Raw genomic sequence first — 16,367 nt, forward strand, 5'->3', positions numbered from 1 at the left:
CCATACTGCAGACTACGCAGTCACGAGGTGGCAATTCAGATAGTCGATCGCACTGAAGACTGCCATATTCTCTGATTGCCTCTCGCGTGATTGCACTGGGGTCTATCGACGCTAGAGCAGTCGACTTGGTCCCCCAGCGCTTACACCGCGTGGATGCTAGCTACGTCTCGATGGACCGGCATCATTCCACCGCGCCGTCGGAATTTTGTGACGGTTCCGACTGCCGACAGTTCAACTACACCAGCCAATCATATGACAAGCGTTTCTAATTTCCACCAATCAGAGCGCGTAGAATGTTTCGGTCACGGTTGATTTTCTGGGTGTCTAAGTGTCATTTTCGAATTGGCGCCACGTCGAAGCACACCACAGCGATCTAATGCCGTCGGTCTTGCGTCCTGTGCATACCGCGAGGCGACCCCACCCTGCGAACCAAGCACACGCGGGCGTGGATACGTCAAAAGCGGCTCTGCACCTCGCCACGGCTATCTTGAACAACCAAGTCGAGCCCCAAGTTCCAACATCGTTGCAACCTCCGTTATCCATTGTCCATCAGGTTCCTCAAAGCGGGTGTACATCCTCAATCACATCTACGTCAAGCAATGGCGAACCTTTCGGAACAATCCTGGGAACCTTCGAAGGCGTCGACGTCCGATCATGTCTACTTCCCGACAACAAGAAAGCGCTAGACATGGACAAAGCATCGTATCAAGGATTTTGCACCGGGGTGCAATGGCAATGCGTCGAACTGGCACGAAGATTCCTTCTGCAGCATTACCACGTCACATTTGACTGCATCCCCACAGCCCACGACATTTTTGACTCTGCGGTTTTCCGACACGCCTCGTCGCGCGCGCTGGTCCGAACGCTGAGGGTACCTCATGGCGTCGCCACGACCCCGCCGGCGAAAGGTTCGTTGCTGTTGTGGAAATCGGTGGGTCGTCATACCCCGACAGGCCATGTCGCAGTTGTCGTTGACGCCACAGACACCCACGTGGACATCATCGAGCAGAATTTTTATCACATGAAGTGGCCGGAGGGGCGGCGATATTCACGGCGACTCCCCGTTCTACCGTCCCCCGACGCGTATGTCCTCGCGACGCAGTTTGACGACGAAGAGTATCATGGTTGGGTCACAATAACGTAAATGCTTCAAACGATACCAGTGTATCAGCTACACCAGTTGGTCAATCGGCGCCACGACGTCCGTTTGAGTCGGGTCGCTGCGAAAGATAACGTGGGTAGGATCACGGAAGAAAGCATGTACAATGTTGATGCCTCCACTACGACAACGCAAATATCAATAACAAGCGACTGAGGCGACGAGGAATACCTGATGCCGATGGCAGTGATGAGTGAGGGCAGGAGGAAGAACGAGAACACAACTAGTGTGGCTACGATGGAGTACTTCATGAATGTGGTGGCGTACGGAGGATTGGATTGAGTCCAAATACCTGCAAGCATGGCGTAGACGAAGTGTTCCTCTTTGAATCCATTCTTGTTCAAATGCTGAAGATGCTTGCGCTGCACGATGAACGCTCCCCATGCACCACCGGTGGCAAGGACACACAGCAATGACCAAGGATGAAACACGAGCGTACAGAACAGCACGACGGTGAAGAGCATGATGTAGTTGACGACGAAATATTGGAGGTTGTGTTGCAGTCGCGGAGCAATCTGCGGCGGCGTCGGGATGTTGAACGGATGCGCTTCACCAACTCCCATGCAGCTGCACATTCGTCAGTGATGCGTTGTCCTCGGAACACGGAGAAAGGAGATGAACACACGTACACAAACACATTCCGAATCGCGTTCACGTGAATCCTCTGGCGAGCAGCACTCACAACCTGTCCCAAGATGCTGTGAATCTTGATGTCGTCCGAGTCCTGCTGCACACACGTTGCGGCCGCGTAGTCACTCCCCGCGGAGGCCTTGTGGCGCTGTTCCGGCCTTTGCTGCGCTTCTCCCATGTAGGACGGTTTTCGATTCGTTTGTGGAATTTTCCAACCGACGACGAAAATGTCGTCCATATTCGCAAAAATGACAAAACTCATACCTGTCAGAGTAGAATATTCGCACATTTTTACAGTTTTTCGTAAAATGATACTCCTTTCACTGCCGGTTAAAAGATTTATCGACACGACAATTTACGAAAGGTCACGACGAAGATGGCGGGAGCAGGGGACGGAGAACCCGCCGGTGGCTTAAAGGACGACGACGTGGTGGCGGTAGGCTCCATTTCGAACGTCCTTCGTCGCGCGTTCCTTAACTACTACACGGACGACTTTGACAAGAACTTGAACGCAGAATGGGCGGACGAGGCAACCGTGTCCCAACCGAGCGAGGTGGCGGACGCATCAGGTCAAGAAGGAGGAGGGCAGGAACCGGCAAATCAAGTTGAACAAGCAGAACCTCGTATTGCACCGGACCATCCCTACTTGGTGCATGCCAAGGAACGCGTGGCTTCGATTGAAGCCAACTTGCGGGAGAAGCTGACCCAAGCGTCCGAACTTATGGCCCTTCTCGAGTCCCGGCGGCAGGAAGCGGAGAAAAAGGACGAGCAGCAAGCTCGTGCCTTGATTGCTCAGGGCCTCGTCGTCAAGGCTCAGATTCCCATCGGACCGTCAAACTTCACGCTTCATGCGGACGAATTGATCCCGTTTGGCGAGTTTGCCAAGTCGCTCGTCCATGCTCGCGATTTGCTCCAAGCCAACCATCAACGCATGTTGGACCGGTCGGGCAACGGTCCTACGGCTCAAATGAAAGCGGCAAAAGCCGCGACAGAAGTCCCAGGGTACCTCGCATCCACAGCAAGTGTGAACATTCGGCGAGGAATGACGCTATCCAAAACCACCGCTCCCAGCCATAACACTATCGACGACAACGACGAAGAGTACGTGAGTGAATTTGTGGACGAGGCGGTGCCCCCGTCCCCATCCAAAAAAGTCGCGAAGGTGAAGAGGACAGCGCCATCGACGAAGCCACCGCCGTCACTCAGCACCGAAGCCAAGCTGCTCAATGACAGGATTCTCGCACGAATGCAGAGCACCCTCCAGTTCACACGCAACCCACGGTACGACAAATCGAACGACAAGATCCACGAACTTGCGTCGCCATTCTCGGTCGAGCCCAACCCTGTCGAGTTTACGTCGTACGACATGGGCGGCATCTACGAGCAACTCGTCCTGATCAAGAACGTGAGCACGTTGTCCGGGCGATGTCGCATCCTGCCCCCGTCGTCTGCGTTCTTCATGGTGGCGTCCGTGCTGTACCCGGACGCGTCCGGTTTGATTGCGCCGGGGTTGACCTGCCAGGTGCGCGTGCAGTTTGCCCCGGACACGCGCGCCGACTATAGCGACATGTTTCTTGTCATGGTGGAGACCCCAAGCGGGACAGACATCCCACTGCAAATCCCCCTGTTGGCACATCGCGACCCGCCGCAATTGTCGCTCCCCTCGACGCTCGTTGCGTCGTGCTGCCTCATCGGCGGCACATCCACGACGACCATTTCGTGCTTGAACTCGGGTGGCCGCGGCCGGTTCTGGTTTCTGTCCGAGGCAGATTGGGCCGTCGCCGACGCCCCAAACATCCTCGACACGATCCACGCGCTGCAACATCATCACACCAACGAGCTCTCGACCGGGCCATTCACGCTGTCTCCGTGCGACATGGATCTCGACTCGGGCGACTCGACGGACCTCACGCTCGTGTACACCCCCACGACGGTCGGGACCGAGTCGGCGACGTTTTACGTCGTGTGCGACAACTGCCTCGTGAAACCATTCAAGCTGGCCGGCCGCGGGTGCGAAATCGACGTTGCCCCGGTCACGATCAACCATGTCCCGATGGAAGTCAGTGTTGCGTCGATGGGGCCCCTCGACCGGCTGCTCTTTTCGCCCATCATGACGCATGCCACGGCCACCCAGACCGTTCAGATCATCAACCGCACGCCGCTGTCCCTTCCATTTGCGTGGGTCGTGGCGAGCCAAGCCGTCCAGCACGATGACAACAACGACGCGTCGGCCATCGACGTCCCGTTTGAGGTAACACCAGCACGCGGCGTCCTTGAGCAAGGCGCGGCCGCAACCTTTGTCGTTCGGTTCGCCCCGACTAAAGTCGACGCGTTCTGTGCCTTGGCATCGCTCACGATTTGCAACGTCCCGCCCCACTGTTTGCCTCGAGTGCCCCGGCCGCCGCAAAGGCAGAGTGTGGCACCGCTGACTACTGTCGCCGCGATCACGATGACGTTGGAAGGCGCGTCGATGCCGTCCGCGATTCAAGTGACTCCATGGATTGTTTCGTTCGGCGACGACTCAACGTTGGGCAACGAGGTGACCGCGCCGTTGGTGATGGCGAACGACGGCCCAACGGCCGTGGCGTTTCGATGGGGGCGCGGTGCGACCGAAGGGGCAACTTGCCATGTCTCGCCACGAGAAGGCGTCGTGCCAGCTTGCGGCACGGCTACCGCCATGCTCCACGTCACCCCGCATCGCACGGGGCCGTACGGGTTTCCGCTCGCGTGTTCTGTCGACAAGGACGCATCGTCCGAGGTGGTGGTGTGGGTCGAAGGGTTCGTGCCGCGGCCACACATTCGTCTGTTGGCCGCAGAGATCGATTTCGGACTCGTCAGCGTCGGCCACACCGCGACGCAAACGCTTCGCTTCCAGAACGACAGCCAAACCGTCGCCCGGTATCGCTTTGCCCACGTTGCGACCAAAGGTGGCGCGATCGTGCCGACGTTGAAGCGGTCCAATTCGACCGACTCGATGGCGTCGTCGAGGTTCTCGTACGTGAGCTCGTCCGATGTCAGCAGCACGAACGACGACAAGCCCGACGTGCCGCACAAATGCGTCATCGCGTTCGTCCCGGAGCACGGAACGCTGCAACCCGGCGAAGTCGGGACCGTCCAAGTCGTGTGTTCGAGCGGCAAGTACCCCGAGCGCTTTCGCGGCTCGTTTCAGTGTGAGCTCGTCGACGAGCCGTCGAGTGCCGCGTCGTGCATCTCGGCTCGCGGCGAGATTCAGTGCCCCCAAGTCTACCTCAGTCAAACCAAAGTCGCGCTCGGCACGACGTACATTGGCGTCCCCGTGACCCATGCCCTGTCGCTTGTAAACGTGTCCAACCTGCCCGCGCCGTTCAAGTGGGTCGAACCCCAAGGCAAGTCGAAAGCGTACTCGATCGAGTTTAGTCCGCGCACTGGAACGCTCGAGTCGAAGCAGTCGCTGGCGATCACAATCACGTTTACGGGGCGGGCGCCGGGGCTCACCGACGTGGTGTTTTCGTGCCAAGTCCGCGGTGTGTTGGTCCCTCTCGGGTTCGAGCTCGTCACGCTGCAGAAAGGCCTCGTCCTGTCGTACGACCTCGTCAAACCCGACGACAGTGTTCCCCATGGCGCAGTGTCGCCCGACGCGCCGGTCGGGTCGAGCCTCCCCAAGCTCCAGTTTGGCGAGGACGTGGCACTGTTTGCGCGCAAGTCGCTTCGCCTCGTCATTCGAAACCACAGCGGGATTCCAGCCAAACTCACGTTGGAAGCTCGAAAGTATCACACGGCGCTCGAGGATGGCGCGACGACCCAGTCGTCGCCGCTCGAGCCTCGCGACAGAGCGTTCCAGTCCGACGCCGGTCGCTGCTACAAATTGAACCAGGCCAACGTGCATCAGGACCGCGCGCTGCTCAGTGCCGGCCACGGCGTCGCTCTCCTCTGCGCCCCGTCCTCGGTCTCGATCGCGGCATGGGAGCAAACTGTCGTGACCATCACGGCATTCAACAACATGTCGGGCAGGTACGTGGACGATGTCGTGATCAAGGTCGATACGATGCCGCCCGTGCGGCTCAGCGCCACGATCAACGTCGTCGGGTGCCCGCTCAGCATCAACCCGAACTGCGTCGGGCTCCGTCTCCACCACGACCCGCGCTTCCCACTGCTCGAGTACGGCACGTTGCCGCTGCACGCGGACGCCGTGCCACGCAAAGTGCAAGTGATCAACACAGGGCCGATTCCCGCCCGGCTCACATGGAAATTCATCGAGTACCCCGATCCGGACCACACCGAGCGCGCAGTGGACGTAACCGTGCACGTCGGTCCGCGCGGCGTCGTCGACGTCCGCATTCGGCCCCACGTCAAGAAGGACGATGGTGCGGGCATCGCGGTCCCGTTCAGCGTGGAGCCGATGGAGCGAGTGATCGCGAAGCACGACCATGCCAACTTTGTCATGACGTTCCTGCCGCAATCGTGTCCGTTGGGTGTGTCGAGGGCACTGGTCGTAGCCGACGCCGAGTGGCTACACGGCGACGCGCCACCAAGGCCAGACTCGGCGCTATCAAGCGGCACCAACAGCAACCAGAGCTCCACGACGTCTCTCATGATGGGCGCGGTCGGCAAAGCCATCAAGGCCGTGCGACTCACGAACGCGCTGGGCAAGGCCAAGCCGGGCGGCGCGTTGAATTTCAAAAGCGTTGGGTGTTTGCAGCTCGCGGTCGCCGGCGAAATTGTCCCGCCGAGGCTGCACTGGGACAAGGGCTCGTCGCTGGCCACGTTTACCACGTGGTCGCTCCATCCCGCGACCCATTCCACAACGTACCAGTCGCTGCAACTGGTGAATCGCCTTGCAACCAAACTCACGTTCCGCCTCGACACGGCCGGTCCATTCGCGATCGTGCAAGCCACGTCGGCCGCCGTGAACCACCACCCGCTGTCGGCAACCAGTGTGTCCCCCGCCCAGCGTTCGTTGGCATTCAACCAGCACCCGACGCCGAGCTTTACCCTTGGGCCGAGTCAAAGCGTCCAAGTGCAGCTGCATTTTGAACCACCGCCGCCTCCGACGTCAACCGTCGCGCCCCTGGTCACGTCGTCGGGGCAGCTGTGTATTCGATTCAGCCACGGATCTGTCCAGACGATCCATCTCGAGGGGCGCATCCTCCGTCCCCTGCTCGTCTTGGCGCCGTCGCAATTCAAGTTTGGGCTCGTGCACTGCGAACGAACCCACACGGTTCGCGTGTTCCTGTCCAACCCGACCCAAGTCGATGCCCACTTTTGCGTCCACCACGCGCCGCAACTTGCCGCGCCGACCGCGACAGTCGACGATCCGTCCGTGTTTCAGATCGCGACGACCGCGGGCACAGTGTTGGGCCCAACGCTACCGCTGCACACGGTTGGCGCGACCGTCCCGTCGCCGTCCCCAGGCTACGCGGCCGCGATCCATGCACCGATGGAAATCCTCGTGACGTTTGCACCGGCGCTCCCCAAGAAGTACAAGTCGCGGTTCCGTTTTGACGTGAAAATGGGCAGCGGCTTCGAGTTGGTGCTGGAAGGGGAAGGCACACTCGTGGAGCACAAGCAACCGCCTGGGTCAAGGTCTCTCCCACGGGCAGCACCGCTACGGCACTCGCATTACATGCTTGGCAAAGTCCACGAGTAATCCGAGGGATCACGTTGTATCGTTGGCATTGCGCCGCCGTCGAAAGATGTCGCCACGGCGATCACCGGCATCGTGGCTACACGAGAAGGGAGGGGAATGGCATGGTGCGGAGGGTGCGGAATGACCGAGAAGAGTCGTTGAGAGCGCTTCGACGACTCCAGCACCGACTGGAAGCTCGAAAAACGTTCAACAACGTGATGGAGAACGGCAGGCTCCATGTCTACCGGCTGAGCTCGACTGTGCTCATGTCACACGATGTCGACCACATCGCACCAACGCAAACGCCATTGACCGCGAAGAAACGTGGAGATAAGTTACGATTAGAGATGGACGCGCGCGAGTCTGCTGCCGACATCGCACGATGACGAGGGGGCGGACGATAAATACTTTCAACGACGGAGGCGCCGATCATCACACACACGACTGGATCCAGTGGTGCAAAACTTCCTTCTCTTGGTCCCCCAGCAGTTCATACCCTTCGACTTCCGGCAACGTCGCGGGTGTTTCGCAGCACGTCAAGTGGTGCCAGTCGATCCCAATGTTGCCGTTCACGTGGTGAAAGATGATCCCGACGCGGATGCTACCGGTCTGAATCGCGTCGCGACAGGCTTGGCACGTCGACGCACTGTTCTTGGCGATGCCCAGGATCGGGAGTTCGCACCGCTTCCACGGATTCACGTTGGTCGTCGCTGGCATCGCTCTTGGTTGGCGCCGTTCAAATTCACGACTCCCTCACAAGAGAAAAAACCGGGTGAAGGGCCAGGTAATTCCCTTACATATGTTCCATTCTCACCAGCCACGTCGACGTGTGCCCGACGTCAATCCACGTCGGTTTTACACATAAAACGTCCATGGGTACTGGAGAAAATCGCGCCCATTATCCACGTTAAACCTCTCAAGACGACGTGAAACCCATTAAAACGTACGTGCGATCCGACATTCCATATGGACCGAGATAATGGTCTTTAACAAGGGAAATACACCCCGCCTGGGGCTACAGGCCGTGCCGGAGAGTGGGAGGTTGGCGGCTTCTAGCGAGGATCGACATGTTTGAGGGATTGGAAGGCAAATCCGGTGAAATATCCGATTTCAAGTGGTTGTCTAGGCTATTGGATCGACCAACAAGGACTCCAAGCGTGGCGTTTCCTAGGTGAATGGGGCGCTTCGTCCGTTCACGCGACAAGCTGCGGTGTCGGCGGCACCGTCGGCCGCGGCCATCGTGCCCATCAAACGCCGAGGGCTGGCGCCGGTGGAAGGGGATTTGGCTTGCGCGATGGTGCAGTGTCGATGGGTGTCCATCGTGTGTACGTCGGTGCGTGCGGGTACACTGCGATCTTCGAATGAGTGGCTGTCGATGTACTAGTAGTGAGTAATCGGTTGCTTTCCCCGAGCCAGGTGTCCCAGCGAGCTCTGGATGTTGGACTCCGTCCCCTACGTACGTTGTAGCGACGCCCCCGCGGCGTCGACGCGTCGAGCGAGGCAGATTCGCAGATTCGAATCGTGTGGTTTCGTGTGAGGGACGACAGATCCGGCAACGTATGGATGCCGTCGCCTGGGAACGCTCGTGCATAGTTTTATGTGCGGTGCAACTTTTTTCACGCGGACGTGCGCGACAGGGTTGGCGCGAGCGCGAGGAAGGGGAAGAGGACGATGGTGCACACGCACGCGGCGTGCAGATCCCGGCTTGCCGGGATGCGTCGCGCCATCCACGGAGGTCGCAGGCGAAGGCTCTGGTACGGTATGCGCGTAGCCGACGCCAGGCGAGGGTTCTCATCCACCACTCGCGCCACGGGGCTTGTAATATGTTGCGCGACTGCCTGGCATTCATTTCATTGGGCTCTGGTTCCGACCGCGGGGCGACGACCGCTCGTCCCAAGGCACTCGCGTCCGTTTGTTCGAGCGCACGCCATATATATTTGAACGCACGTGCCTCCTCTTGCGTGCAGAGGCGGTGATATTCAACGCTGCCGCCGTTCGTTTGCGACGGCAACTTGAAGCCACCGCAGCTAGCAAGGCCGACGACGTGTGTCCCTTGACTCGTTCACGACTCGGCTGTGGGCGCGAGCCAAACGCCGCCGCCCCCTCGTCGGCTACACTTGGGACGGTTCCGCGTGGCCGGTTGGTTTTTGTGTCGATTTCTGATTGGCCAATACTTGAGCGGATTTTTAGTGTAGAGGTTGAATTTCGGGATTGGTGCGACAGTGTCCGCGGTGGTTTCGCCAATCTTTCTCGTCTGTGGCGATTCGATTTGGGAGTCGCTGCGGAGGTACGTCGCCTGTGAAATATCGTCCACGCACGCCCGACAACAAGTACGTGCATGCGCCGTACAGAGTCGACAAGGATGTGGCGTGCGACGCCTGCGCGATATATTTCGCGTCGTTAATATGGGAGTTTGTATGGAGGATGCCAAAAAAATGACAAAACGAGATCCATTTCACCTTGTCGAGCCATCCTCAAAATTCAACCGAGGAGAATGTGTCGCAGCGCAGGGGACGCTGGCCCCAAGTCATTTCGAATTCTTCTCCCGACGCCATGACACCAGTGCACCCGTGGTCGACGACCCAGCTTCCTATCCTTGGCTTGGCCACGAACAGCAGCTCGACGTGCCAAGCCTGCCGCGGTGCGATCATGAAAGGATCGATCCGCGTGGGCATTATCTTCCAGCACCTCAGTGGCTTCATCGTGCTCGACTGGCATCACTTGACGTGCTGTGAAACACCGCAGCTCCTGAGACATGTCGAAGGCTACGACCTCCTCGGCGACGACTCGAAAGCTGCCTTGAATGCGTTTATCGACTACACTCAGCAGACTCAGTGTGCATGAGCACAAACGTCCCCGCGACCGAACCGACTGCGTCGCGGCATGGCAGGCGTGGCCCGTGGAGAGGTGGGCACGTCGGCGACAAGACGACCACGTGCTGCATGTCACTCTCGGGCGCGAGGGCCGTGCAATTCAGCTCGTTCATCTCCTGCGACATCTACCGGCAGTTGCCAAACACCAAGCCAAGTCAAAGGGCGCGTTGAGGGGGAGGATGCCCGACTCAATCCCAGCGGTACACGGCGATCGTCGCCGCGCTCGGCCGTCCGTTCTGCTTGGAACAACACGATGCTACGTATTATTCAAAATACCATTGATTCCTTGCCCTGTACTAGTATGCGACAGTGTGTTGACTCTAAAGTTTGGAATACACTGAACTTCAGCTCGGCGGATGCAGTACACGTGGTGGTCGTTCGTCTCGATGGCCGTCGCCAGCGCGAAGTAGAAGCTCCAGTTGGATAGATTGACTGCACAGAACAGGGGCATGGTCACGGGAGTGTCCAGCCTCGGATGAAAGCTTACGGAACAAACCGACGACAAGGGCAAACAATTTCGCCGTGGTAGATTCCAATAGCCTTCAGGCACGAACCGCTTACGACAACACGACTTCGACTCGCAAACGCCACAGACCGAATCTTTCAGACGCCCCCTCCCCCTGCTGGTGAATCCAAGCACCCCCGTCGAACTGAATCTCTCGTTCGTTCGGCAAGACAACGCTCGTGACCACTGCGGACACATCTCCTTGGGGAATACGCACCACCTCTTGGTCAGTGGACGATGGTATCGATCGCCGCGCTGCCGTCCACACCACGTTCCGCGCGCAGGGGGAGCCTGGCGCCCCACACGTTCCGAGTGACCTCGTGGCGGCAGGGCCAGCCATGGTGTCGAGAAGACGTGCCAACGTCAACTTCAACTTCACGGAAAATTCGTGTTACACCAGGATTCCACCAATCAAATCGCTCCATATCGACCCGCCACGTGAAATTCCAGAGCTACCTGGGATGCACGACGAAAATCAGTATACATTATTCCATATAAAATTTTCGACGGAAATATCTCGATCGTATCATGTCCTCGTTCGATGAATCATCCGTCGTGGAACAAACCTCCAAGGTTTTCAGCATCGTTATCGCACGGTAGGCAGTTCAACCCTTCCAAAGAACGCTTGCTCTACGGCATACAAGTTGACAGACGCTTGTGTAAGGCGAGAACAGATCCTTGCTTGCGGGTTGCTTCGAGTTACACCTCGACGATCGGTCGAAACGTCGACCACGACGACGAATCTTGCTGCGCAGGATATCATGGAGAGAAATTGTGCATCGACGACGGAGTAACTTCAACTTGAATGACCAGACGAAATTTCCGAGCATATTTTTATTCTACCTCTTACAAATCGAACGATACTTTTATCAAATGCAATAAAATGGAGAATGATGGTCGGAACCTTCACCATGATCTGGTCCAATCTTGGCTCCATTTCCAATTCTTCCGCCAACCAAGCACCTGAACATGGTCAAGCTGAGCTACAGCCCCCACACGAGCGCCACCGCCTCAACTTCATCGAACCCATCAACCAAGTGGCAATCCTACTTTAGCATCGAGAGCTGGCTGCCTCTCCCTGCGTCCGCCCTGAAACCACAACCCGATTTTGCCCCCCAGCCCACCGCGTTCACCAAGGAAGGCGACGTCGATGGGTGGGTGTTCCTCGGAGAAGAGACCGATCCTTCTCAATTCACATACGCCGACGTCGCGTCGGGGAAACGCGAGCAGGAGGCGAAAGACATCCAACACGTTGCCCAGGAGTACGTGGTCCTGCCCTCGACAAAGTCCAGTCACTAGGCGAACCAAGAGCCCCCAATGCGACATCCGCTTTGTCCATGCATGCTAATCAACCTTATAAATATTTATTCCCATCTTTCGACCGCCGCTCTCTTTGAGACCTTTCGATCGATTCGCTGACAAGCAATGAAGCCGGCGCGCTGGTTGCGCCGAGAGCGCACAATCTGTGAGAGGCACGCGCCATGAGAGATGCCATCAAGAGGCGACTTGTGGGACTCGGCGTGGAGGTAGAATCTGCAGTCAATGCATTAAATGGTCTCGTTCGTCACGCCTTTCGACGCCACCAGGTCGACGTGAGGAAGGAATGCGCGCATCCACGCAGTGAAGAAGGGCAAACACACACTATTTACCTTCTCCCTCCCACTCGTGTGCTTTCTCGCATCACCCGTAAATAGTGTATGAAGCAGAAAAATCGCATTTCCTCTCTTGATGATGGCGGCGTCCGTCGTGTTAGTGTCGTAAGAGCTGGTCACGGCGATGCTGTCGTACCAGCATGGAATCTACCTAGATATGAAGCAGTTCGTTGGGGTAAGGAATCCATTCGACAGCCACATGTCGCTTCGCGTGGTGACCATCGAAGGACGGTACCCGACTGACGTCGCGCTCGGTGTTATCCATGCCGTGCTCGCAGCGTGGTACAGATCCGTTGGTATGTCCCGCGTATGGAAGCTCTTTGCATCGTTGCCGCAGATGAAGGACATTTTGATCCTGGATGCCGTTTACAGTGGGAACATGACCGTGTTGAAGCATCTCCATGCTGCAGATGTTGCGACGTTGCGGACTGTTTTTGCTTGATCTGGCTGCTTTGAACGGTCAGTTGGACGTGCTGGTGTTCCTCCATGAAGTCGTAACCCACTCCGGATGCACATCGTTGGCCATGGACGTTGCAGCCCAATATGGGCATCTCCACGTCGTCCGGTACCTTCACGAACGTCGAACGGAAGGGTGTTCCATGTGGGCTATGAATGGCGCCGCCGAAAACGGTCATTTGGAAGTTGTGCATTTTCTTCAGTTGCATCGCCCCGAGTCGAATCTCGAGTGGGCACTCGAGTACGCAGCTGCGGATGGCCGAATGGATGTCGCCGTGCTCTTGAGCGATCTTTTCGGGACCGACAGGGAATGTTCGACTCGGGCGATGGACGGCGCCGCGCGCAATGGTCACTTGGCCATGGTTCAGTACCTACATCTCAATCGACGCGATGGGTGTACGACGGGCGCGATGGACTGGGCCGCCACCCACGGCCACGTCGCCATTGTCCAGTGGCTCCATGCCAATCGTACAGAAGGCTGCACGACGTCTGCGATGGACATGGCGTGCGGCGCGAAGGGCCATTTGGAGTTAGTCAAGTGGCTTCATGCGCATCGACACGAAGGGTGTACAACCTCCGCCATGGACGACGCCGCTGCGAATGGAAAGTTGGAGGTCGTCCTATAGCTCCATGACAACCGCACCGAGGGGTGCTCGGCATGGGCTCTCACGTGGGCGGCACAGTGTGGGCATTTGAGCATTGTGAAATTTCTTGCTTCCCACCGGACCGAAGGATGCGTGGCAAATGCCCTTGCAGCTGTAATGTCATCCAGCGACCCGAGCAACGACGTCGTCAACTATTTGCGAGCAAGCATATCGCAACCTTAAACACTTGTACTCCACCATCATCATAGTAGCTGCATGGACCTCCACAACGTCATGCCTTCTTCACTCGCAGCAACGTTGTCTCAACCTGGACGAGCTCGGGCTATGCGCGGTGGCATCGACACAAACTCAACGTGTAACCACGTCTCATGGCAAAGTGATGGCACGATGACCCAACTCGCTTCGCGCGAGTCGAATGCAATGCGACACGGCGTGGCTCGACGTCTTACGTCTCTGCGTGCCCAGTCAACGCAGGAAAAATGGAGTGCGGACCTTTCACGAACAATCGAGCGTCGAGTGATCTGCACGAGCACCCCAGTTTGGACAGTCCATGATTCGACGCGACAAGAGTCTCCGCGCTGCCCAGACTCTCATCCTGCCCGTCCACGTCGCCTTGCCAGCAAGGATGATGATGCGGTTTGCCATTTTGAATGAATTCGCGGCCTACAAAAGTCGCCTGGAACGTCGCCAACTTGCGACACTCGTGGCTCGATGCACTCGCATCAGTCGAACGTATCATGGATGCGACGGGAGCACCACTTGTCGCCGGCACCACTACTTTTGCGCGAGGTACTCGGGAGGTAGGTACTTGACGAGCTTTTCAGGGATGTGCGTCGCGGCCTCGGCGGCCGACACGTGGTGCAAGCTCATGCGCTTGAGGATCTCGCTGTCGTCGTTGATTTCGAACGGGCCGCTAAAGTTGAAGAAAATATCCTGGCGGTCTTCGCTCATTTCGCACTGGATGACCGTGTCCTTGGACGTGTTGACGAGGATGAATGGCAGCGCGATGCGACTCAGCGCGGGCGGCTTGTCTTCTTGTTTGTTGCGGCGGATGAGGTTCTTGAGTGCGATTTGCTGCCATTTGCGACGACGGGCAGAGTCATCAGGCGCCGAACGAATGCAATACCATGGAGTTACCTGGAGCAGCAGTTCCTGCAGCTGCTGCTTCTTGAGCTCGACGCTCTTTGCTCGCTGGGCCCTCTCCATCTGTATGCCACCCCGTCAAGTCGTCATCGGAGATACCTGCGCTGGAGCCGCGACGTACGTGCACGGCAGAGATGTAGTACCTGGAGCAGTTCCAAGTCTTGCTTGGCGTTGGAAGGCAGACCCCGCCACCGAATCTCCTTCTTTTCTTTCGAGATGATGTCCATCGCCATGAGCACGTTGAGGGCATCGTACACGCGCCGGCGAATGTTCTTTTCGTCGTAGTTCTGTCCACAACGAGTTAGCCATACGAGATCGAGTTGAATCACCGCACCACCGACTCGGCGGGCCTCATCGTGACAAATTCGTGGACGAGCTCGTCCGCGACTTCGTTGTACGTGGTCACGTGCTTCTCCTCGACCTTCTGGCATACTTTCATGCTAAAGTGACGCAAACCCTTGCTGCCCTTGTCGGAAAGCGGCGTCGTGCTCATGACGGGGGCGCGGGGTTTCTTCTTCTTTGGCGTCGACGCCGACCCGCCCTGGAACCCGGACGACGTGCCTGGACACAATCGACCGGCTTAGACTGTCTCAAATCAACGTGCTCCCTTGTACCGTCATTCAAGAAAGACGTGGAGGTTGTACTTTCTGCGACATACATAAGCTCACGCAGGCAACGCGTGGACGCAAGTACCTCCGCCCCACTCGCGTTTGAGGTCGCGAAACTGGCCATCTTTCAACAAACCCGCGTCTGTTGCCATGCGTTCAAGGCCCTGGGCCTTCATTAAGTTGATGAAGTCGTCGTGGAGACTGCCGGGAGTCACAGGGGTCGCCGACTGGCTGCCAAATGCAGGTTCCACTTCCTGCTTCACCGGAGGGGACTGAAACGCCACGGCATTGGATTCATTCTCGTCACGTTGCTTGTCATCGTTGTCACCACCATCGTCGTTGCCGTTGCCATCGTCGTGCTGGTCGCCGTCTTCCGCAACTTCCTCCACTTGTTTCTTGAGTTCGCGTTTCGTGACTCGTGGTATCACCACGGCGGATGCTGCACCATGGGTCGCGTCGGATGCATCGGACGGGACAAAGAGGTTCTTGGCCACGGACGCCGCCGCTTTACGAGGCACACCCGTCATCGCGTTCGACACAAACCCCTCGGCTTCGTCCCTCTTCCGTCCCCGCGCTGGTGCCATCCTGGTTTGCACCAAAGATGCCCAATCCAGATCAGGAATGGCGCTTTCCGGATACACAAGCGTCCGGTTAATCCGTCAGCCTCCATCCACCGACGCATCCTTGCGTACCGCGACACTTGGGCCAAATGCTGCACGTGGAAAGGCTGCGGCGACGTCGCTACGATGCGCAGCGACGTCCGCACGACCTCTATCTCTGCGTTGCATCACGAACGGAGGTACTGACGGCGCAGTTGGGAGGAACATATTTCATCCAATGAATTGCATGCATTTGTGGAATTTCAGTGACGTGCGCTTTCGATTGGCCCGTGCTTGGCAATGACAAAGCACTGTGCCAGCACCACCGCGAGCTGCGGCGAGCTACCTGCTGTGAGATGGTTGTAGCATATACGATTGATTCGCTTTTGCGCTAAGGAATTCCCCTCCATTGTCGACAGCAGACTCCTCTAGGCGCGTTCGTAAGGATGGCGTCGTTTCCGATGAATCGTCGTCGAGGCAACTGCGTCAGCATCGCATGCGACGGCGATGGATTGCATAGATCGCTACTTTT

At 57.8% G+C, this 16,367-nt stretch overlaps 8 protein-coding genes across 9 annotated transcripts; 5 read left to right on the forward strand and 3 right to left on the reverse strand.

The window, feature by feature from the left end:
* Nucleotides 1-345: 345 nt before the first annotated feature.
* On the reverse strand, nucleotides 346-1,983 carry H310_03091 (hypothetical protein). The gene is made up of 4 exons (XM_008866845.1): nucleotides 1,789-1,983; nucleotides 1,452-1,726; nucleotides 1,331-1,391; nucleotides 346-1,280 (listed from the first exon to the last, which is right to left on the reverse strand). The coding sequence occupies exons 1-4, from the start codon at nucleotides 1,965-1,967 to the stop codon at nucleotides 1,172-1,174; spliced, it is 624 nt and encodes a 207-aa protein (XP_008865067.1). The 5' UTR covers nucleotides 1,968-1,983; the 3' UTR covers nucleotides 346-1,171.
* Nucleotides 1,984-2,147: 164 nt separating this feature from the next.
* Nucleotides 2,148-8,186, forward strand: H310_03092 (hypothetical protein). Its single transcript, XM_008866846.1, has one exon. The coding sequence runs from the start codon at nucleotides 2,166-2,168 to the stop codon at nucleotides 7,413-7,415; it is 5,250 nt and encodes a 1,749-aa protein (XP_008865068.1). The 5' UTR covers nucleotides 2,148-2,165; the 3' UTR covers nucleotides 7,416-8,186.
* Nucleotides 7,400-8,203, reverse strand: H310_03093 (hypothetical protein). Its single transcript, XM_008866847.1, has one exon. It carries the CDS (start codon nucleotides 8,109-8,111, stop codon nucleotides 7,827-7,829), a length of 285 nt encoding a protein of 94 aa, XP_008865069.1. The 5' UTR covers nucleotides 8,112-8,203; the 3' UTR covers nucleotides 7,400-7,826.
* A 1,744-nt stretch (nucleotides 8,204-9,947) lies between these two features.
* Nucleotides 9,948-10,238, forward strand: H310_03094 (hypothetical protein; the record flags this gene model as incomplete). The annotated part of the gene is made up of 1 exon (XM_008866848.1): nucleotides 9,948-10,238. One exon carries the CDS (start codon nucleotides 9,948-9,950, stop codon nucleotides 10,236-10,238), a length of 291 nt encoding a protein of 96 aa, XP_008865070.1.
* A 39-nt stretch (nucleotides 10,239-10,277) lies between these two features.
* H310_03095 (hypothetical protein) lies at nucleotides 10,278-10,694 on the forward strand (the record flags this gene model as incomplete). Its single annotated transcript, XM_008866849.1, has 1 exon — nucleotides 10,278-10,694. One exon carries the CDS (start codon nucleotides 10,278-10,280, stop codon nucleotides 10,692-10,694), a length of 417 nt encoding a protein of 138 aa, XP_008865071.1.
* A 1,022-nt stretch (nucleotides 10,695-11,716) lies between these two features.
* H310_03096 (hypothetical protein) lies at nucleotides 11,717-12,171 on the forward strand. Its single transcript, XM_008866850.1, has one exon. It carries the CDS (start codon nucleotides 11,742-11,744, stop codon nucleotides 12,069-12,071), a length of 330 nt encoding a protein of 109 aa, XP_008865072.1. The 5' UTR covers nucleotides 11,717-11,741; the 3' UTR covers nucleotides 12,072-12,171.
* A 452-nt stretch (nucleotides 12,172-12,623) lies between these two features.
* H310_03097 (hypothetical protein) lies at nucleotides 12,624-13,506 on the forward strand (the record flags this gene model as incomplete). The annotated part of the gene is made up of 2 exons (XM_008866851.1): nucleotides 12,624-12,836; nucleotides 12,889-13,506. The coding sequence occupies 2 exons, from the start codon at nucleotides 12,624-12,626 to the stop codon at nucleotides 13,504-13,506; spliced, it is 831 nt and encodes a 276-aa protein (XP_008865073.1).
* A 602-nt stretch (nucleotides 13,507-14,108) lies between these two features.
* On the reverse strand, nucleotides 14,109-15,848 carry H310_03098. 2 transcript variants are annotated; one of them, XM_008866852.1, is made up of 6 exons: nucleotides 15,322-15,848; nucleotides 15,243-15,275; nucleotides 14,963-15,189; nucleotides 14,772-14,915; nucleotides 14,623-14,691; nucleotides 14,109-14,559 (listed from the first exon to the last, which is right to left on the reverse strand). In XM_008866852.1, exons 1-6 carry the CDS (start codon nucleotides 15,818-15,820, stop codon nucleotides 14,260-14,262), a joined length of 1,272 nt encoding a protein of 423 aa, XP_008865074.1. In that variant the 5' UTR covers nucleotides 15,821-15,848; the 3' UTR covers nucleotides 14,109-14,259. The 2 variants fall into 2 exon arrangements, with proteins under 2 accessions (XP_008865074.1, XP_008865075.1); XM_008866853.1 differs by having other exon boundaries at nucleotides 14,623-14,915.
* Nucleotides 15,849-16,367: the final 519 nt, after the last annotated feature.

The sequence above is a fragment of the Aphanomyces invadans genome, assembly GCF_000520115.1.
Source record: "Aphanomyces invadans strain NJM9701 unplaced genomic scaffold supercont1.4, whole genome shotgun sequence".
Taxonomy (NCBI): Eukaryota; Oomycota; class Saprolegniomycetes; order Saprolegniales; family Verrucalvaceae; genus Aphanomyces; species Aphanomyces invadans.